This window comes from Nicotiana attenuata, unplaced genomic scaffold (genome assembly GCF_001879085.1).
Source record: "Nicotiana attenuata strain UT unplaced genomic scaffold, NIATTr2, whole genome shotgun sequence".
In the NCBI taxonomy this organism is placed as follows: Eukaryota; Viridiplantae; Streptophyta; class Magnoliopsida; order Solanales; family Solanaceae; genus Nicotiana; species Nicotiana attenuata.
This window is the reverse complement of record NW_017673169.1, coordinates 82,307-88,646: the sequence shown is the minus strand read 5'-3', so window position 1 is coordinate 88,646 and position 6,340 is coordinate 82,307. Positions and strand designations below refer to the sequence as shown.

Here is a 6,340-nt window from a genome sequence, read left to right as displayed (position 1 = left end):
TTGGTTGAGATAAAATCAAGGTGTAACTAATATCGGGATTAGTTATTCCGCGAGTGTAGTGTTATTTTTATCCACATGAGAGGGTGAAATAACAATCTCGGATAACTAATCCCGGGATAATTAATCTTGGAATAACTTATTTTTCTCAACCAAACGACCCCTGGGAAATAAGTTTTCCCATGATTAATTATCCTAAGATTAGTTATTCCCGGATTTTTTATGCCACCCTCCCATTGGGATAAAAAATACTATAATCTCGGGATAACTAATCTCATCCAAATACGGGATAACCTTATTTCAAATTTAGTCTCGGGATAAATTATCCGTTATTTATCGTACCAAACGAGCCCTAAGAGTGCAATTCTTCTCTGCATGAATACAATATGCTATGTGAGTCGGACTGTTTTTTTTTATTAAATTATGGCTCTCAAAATCAACATTCCAATCTCAGTTCCATAATACACAAAAAAATTCTAGCTAGACCTAGAGCCGCAATAATAATTGACGAGTTTAGAAAAAAGGTGGATAGGGGGAAAAAGAGAAAAAGATAGCTCATGTAGTAGTACAAATATATTTGAGATTAAATCTTCAACAACTTCAGCACTTTATGTCGTCAATAAATTCCATCCTCTTCAGCCTCTTTCTCATTGGCAATACTGAAATTGCATATAATTCCAAAAGGCAAGCAGTCAAGTGTTTATAAACAAGTATAGTAGCAATAAACAAGTGTTTATAGCAATAATATAGTAAGCTAAGCCCTAGGAGGTCGTGTTGTGTTGGGTTTTAAAGGAGAAATTAAAATGGTGGAAAATAGTGAAGGTGGATACAAGACTAACCACAGAATCCCAATGCTTCTCTCTGTCTAAATCCTTTCACCGTTTTATGCTTGGATCATCTCTTTAGCAACGTTTCTAGTAGTTTGCCTTTATTAAGCCAACCCTAGATCTTAGTATGATGACGAAGAAAAATCAACAGCGATTGAGAAATATCTATCTCCCTCCTATTATTTCAGTACATAATCATAATGGCAAAGGCATTTCCTCTGGATGGTAACAACTGCGCCAATACAAGTGCAAACGTCGGCGGCAGCAGCACCTCCCAAAGCAAGGACATCAACAACCTACAGCCTTCGCCTTCTTGTGAACTTGGCAACAACAGCAAAATGGTGAGAAAGAGGGCGGCGTCCGACATGGAAATTCAGACCGGAGCCGGCGAGGAAAATAGGTATCTTCGTCGGCCTGTCACTATAGGCGGGTCACATTCCCAGCTAGGTGATTTAAGTGCTTGTGGAACGAGTAATCTTCGTCACGTCTCTAACTACTCCACTATGCAAATGTTACCTTCTTCCACAAACGTGTGCGGCGTGACGTCAAAAGGGGCTGATTTCACTGGTTTTTCTAATTCTATCCCAAACCTAATTAACTACACCGACGCCATAACTTCATCTCATCATATTCAGCAACAAAACCTCAACAACAACAACAATCAATCCCCATCTGTTTGTGTTTTCTCCGGTTTGCCTCTCTTCCCTCCCGATAGAAACCGCCAAAACGGCAGCGTACTACTCCAGCAGCAGCCTACATCAGCTGCAGCAGTTCTAGCTTCCCCCTTAACAACTACAGCTGCTTCAATGGAGGAAAGCGCCACGTCAGCAACGGCATGGATTGACGGAATTATAAAGGATTTAATCAACAGCTCAGCTCAAGTGTCCGTACCTCAGCTGATTCAGAATGTAAGGGAAATTATCCACCCTTGTAATCCATATCTCGCGTCCCTATTGGAATACAGGCTTCGCTCTCTCACTAGTAATAGTACCAACAACAATAATAGCGGTGCTAGTGCTGACGTTCATAACGATGCGGCCGCCATGGAATTCTGGAGAAGAAAGGAAGGAGTGTTGCCGCAGCTTGCGAGTTTACAACATGGCCAAAATATGAATCCCAATTCATTGCAGCAACACAATATTTTATCCCTTCCAGATTCATCAAATAACCACTACTTAAACTGGGATATGGCTGCTCCGGTTGCACCTTCTCTGAACCAGCACCAGCAGATTAGCAGCAACAATAATCCTGCTGTAACTGCAGATCTTTCTTTTGTTACGTCTCCTCCAATTCTTCCTCCTCAATTACAGCAACAAGACTCTTCACATTCTCAGCAACAGGCGGCAGTAGACTTAGAACAACAAAAGCAGCAGCAATCATCTAGCACTTCTCTATCTCCAACATCTGCAACCCACAGTGCCAAAACAAAAACTACAACACCTGTAGTTCCTATCAGTACATACCGAGAGAAAAAGGAAGAAGAGCGACAACAGAAGAGGGATGAAGACGGACTCCATCTCTTGACCTTACTCTTGCAATGTGCCGAAGCAGTATCAGCTGATAATTTAGAGGAAGCAAATAAAATGCTATTGGAAGTTTCCGAACTCTCAACACCATTTGGTACATCTGCACAGCGCGTCGCTGCATATTTCTCTGAGGCAATATCAGCTAGGCTATTGAATTCATGCTTAGGAATATACGCAGCCCTACCCATAACCAACGTCCCCGTGCTCTACACCCAGAAAATGGCGTCCGCTTTCCAGGTGTTTAACGGGATCAGCCCGTTCATTAAATTCTCTCATTTCACAGCCAATCAAGCTATTCAAGAAGCTTTTGAAAGAGAAGACCGGGTTCATATAATAGACCTTGATATAATGCAAGGTCTTCAATGGCCCGGTCTCTTTCATATATTGGCTTCCAGGCCCGGCGGGCCTCCATTTGTTCGTCTCACCGGGCTTGGAACTTCAATGGATGCTCTTGAAGCCACAGGCAAACGATTGTCCGATTTTGCTGAAAGATTAGGACTGCCGTTCGAGTTTTTGCCTGTAGCTGATAAAGTTGGGAACTTAGACCCTGAGAAATTGAATGTGAGTAAAAGAGAAGCTGTTGCTGTTCATTGGTTACAACATTCTCTTTACGATGTTACTGGCAGCGATTCTAATACTCTCTCCCTCTTGCAAAGGTACTATTACTTCCCTCCGCACTTTATTTGAATCTTGATTCAAGAAAAATGACATAGAAAAAGGTTGGAGAGATTCACACTTTATGAAATTCTTTCTATACCTTCTATATTAGGAAAAGTTTTATTTTATACTTTTTGTTACCTTTAACAGCATAATATTGTAGTTATTAAAATGCTTTGACATGTTTAATATCACTAATTGCTTTTGAGGTTGTCTTTTTATTCTGCCTGAATAATTTAAAGGTTTATCTAATTCTTCTTTTCTCAATTTTATTCAATTTCTGTTGAATTAGTTTTTGAATTATATCCATCTTAAAAAAAAAGGATATCCCATAAGCATTTATGCAAGTATAGGAATTGCATCATAGGCAATGTGAGGTAGGCAATCTATCCTAATGCAAATATCAACTTAGTTGAACGCAACAAAAAAGAATCTTCATTTGGATATTGGTGACTTGGCCTCCTTAGTAAATTAAATAAGACTTTTTAGCTAGCGTTTGGACGATAGATTTGATTGAACCTTGAAAAATAAGTTTTTGAATTTGTGTTGAAAAATAATATTTGAAAGTTGAAGTTGTGTTTGTACATTTTATTTGGATAAAACTTGTAATTTGTGAATGGAAAAAAAATTCATCCGAAAGAAAAAATCAATTTTTAGGAACTTGAAATTTTTAAATTTTTTCCCCCAAAACATGATAATTTAATAAACAAAAAATGTTTTAAAAAAATGAAGGCAAAATCTATAGCCAAAAGGAGCTTAAAAACATCTAATACCAATATTGTAAAAATATTTGATAATTAAAAGAAGAATTATTCATTGCATCAATTACTAGTTCCGGAGTAATATTTATATTTCCTATGTATGTATCGTAAAGATCTTTCTCTTTCACCACTGGTGATTCCATTTCTCAATAAAGCTGAAAACCGAAGAAGAAACAGGCCAATTACTTTAGCAGCAAAAGCTTTCTACATGAATGCACCTATTTGACTTGGTGTATTACTCCATCCTTGGTGTCTTATTAATTTTCCGTGAATTCTCTTCTTTTATTACTTGCTTTCTTAGACCAAAAAAGAAAAGGTTTAAACATGTAAATATTCTGGGGCAGTAACCCCCTCCCTCCATAGAATAGAAACGATAGAGAGAAAAAGTTATTTACCAGTACTGGGCATAAACTAATTTTACTATATGTAAATATATGGAGAAACCTGAAACAACCTATCGGTAGGGTAATGTCTGCGTATATTCACCCTATTCAAACCTTACTTGGGGATCCTATATTATTGTTGTTGCTGTAAATATATGGAGTAAGTGGATTTTTCCTTGAGCAGAGGGTCGTCTATTAGAAATAATTTGTCTACCTCCATAATGGTAGGGTAAGGTCTACGCTCACACTACATTTTCCAGATCCCACTATGTAGAATTTTACTGTATTTTTGCTTCTATTTTCTAATTGGTGTGCTTACTGCTACTCTTCCTTTTATCTTTCCTAAGTCGAGGATCTTCCGAAAATAGACTCTCTGCCTTCTTGAAGGTAGGGATAAAGTCTGCGTACATACCACCGTTCCCAGATCCTACTCGTGGGATTACATTGGGTCCGTTGTTGTTGTACTGTGTAGGATTTTACTAAATATGTTGTCGTTGTTTATTTGTAGTACGTGGATTTGGTTTAATGTGCATGCTTTAAATTCAGGTTGGCGCCGAAGGTGGTGACAGTAGTGGAGCAGGACCTGAGCCACGCGGGTTCATTCTTAGGGAGATTTGTGGAGGCAATACATTACTACTCAGCTCTATTCGACTCTCTGGGCGCCTGCTACGGAGAAGAGAGTGAAGAGAGGCACGTGGTAGAGCAACAGCTCTTGTCAAAGGAGATTCGGAATGTGTTAGCCGTAGGTGGTCCGTCGAGAAGTGGTGAAGTGAAGTTCAACAACTGGAGAGAAAAGTTGCAACAATCTGGCTTTAGGTCTATATCTCTTGCCGGTAATGCTGCAGCGCAAGCTACTCTTTTGTTAGGAATGTTTCCTTCCCATGGATACACTTTGGTTGAGGATAATGGCACTCTCAAACTTGGTTGGAAAGATCTATGCTTGTTTACTGCTTCTGCATGGAGGCCTAATTCTTTCCATACTAGCCCCGCGTCGCGTCATTTTTCTCGCCCTAATATGGATTAGAAAGATTGGGGGTCAGTGAGTTCAGATACTCCATGGTTAAATAAAAAAAAATTCTGGCCAGTTGCCGCGCGCGGTGACCTCGCTCTTTCTTCCCTTCATTTGCAGTGTAGTTTACAACTCATCCTTTCATGTCATATTGTATGTTGTATATGCAAAGGTGGTTTGTTAACTCTTATTTTTTGTGGTAGTCATTAATTATGTTGCTTCCTTTTCTTCCATATGTTGCTCGGTTTATATCTTTTTAGCTGAATTTTAGCTGGCTTTTGGACATAAATTTTATTGAAATTTCAAAAAAAAGAGTTTTTGAAGTTGTGTTTGGGTACAAGTTTTATCTTAAAAAAAGTTGAAGTTTTGTGAATGGAAGAAAAATTTCAGTTTTTGGGAACTTAATTTGATTTATTTATGTGTGTTCAAAAACTAATCATATTCCATGAATAAATAGTAATTTGAAAATTTTTCTTTTGAAAAAGAAAAACAGCCAAGATCTATGGCCAAACGACGGGAGCTAATTAATATCTTCAAGAGGGAAAATTTGTGCTTTTGATCACTTAATTATTGAAAAGTTCTAACTCTGATGTCGTAATACAATAATGAATTCATATTGCTTATCTCTAATTAGTTTGAAATTGATATAGTCGATTGCTTGTTTATCTAATTGATAATGTACATTTAACCGGTTATTAGTAAATTCTTTCAATCGTTCCACTAATAATTTTCTACAAATTCAATGAATTTTTAAGTGTTAAAGCATTTGAATGTTCATTGTTTGTGCTAAGAGAAAGTTAACCTATACTTGTATTTCTTGAGGTAAAAGTCTGTCAAGTTTGTAGAAACTTGTCAGCCGAGAGATGGTGATCACGTCCAACTATGCCTTATAAAAGGACACTCAGACGTTGCAAATATAACCTGATTATTTATGCCCAGAGTCGAATCCACAGAGAATTAACCTATCAATTACTCTTGTTGGACTTACTAAATTCTTTATAATCAACTTCCCCAAACGTTGTAAACAATAGTTGATGGTATTTCTAATAACTAAGACTGAAAGTAAATAAACAGCTGTAAACTAAATATGCTTGGGTTGTAAACAATAATGAGAAGGTTCTAAGGTAGTGATTTCCCCTATTGATGGAATCCCTTCCGGTTATGTTTCATATAGATTCAC

The 6,340-nt window shown here is 37.7% G+C and overlaps 1 protein-coding gene across 1 annotated transcript; it reads left to right on the top strand.

The window, feature by feature from the left end:
- The first annotated feature begins 464 nt into the window (after positions 1 to 464).
- LOC109215630 (protein SCARECROW-like) lies at positions 465 to 5,382 on the top strand. The gene is made up of 2 exons (XM_019379729.1): positions 465 to 3,006; positions 4,698 to 5,382. Exons 1-2 carry the CDS (start codon positions 1,025 to 1,027, stop codon positions 5,173 to 5,175), a joined length of 2,460 nt encoding a protein of 819 aa, XP_019235274.1. The 5' UTR covers positions 465 to 1,024; the 3' UTR covers positions 5,176 to 5,382.
- Positions 5,383 to 6,340: the final 958 nt, after the last annotated feature.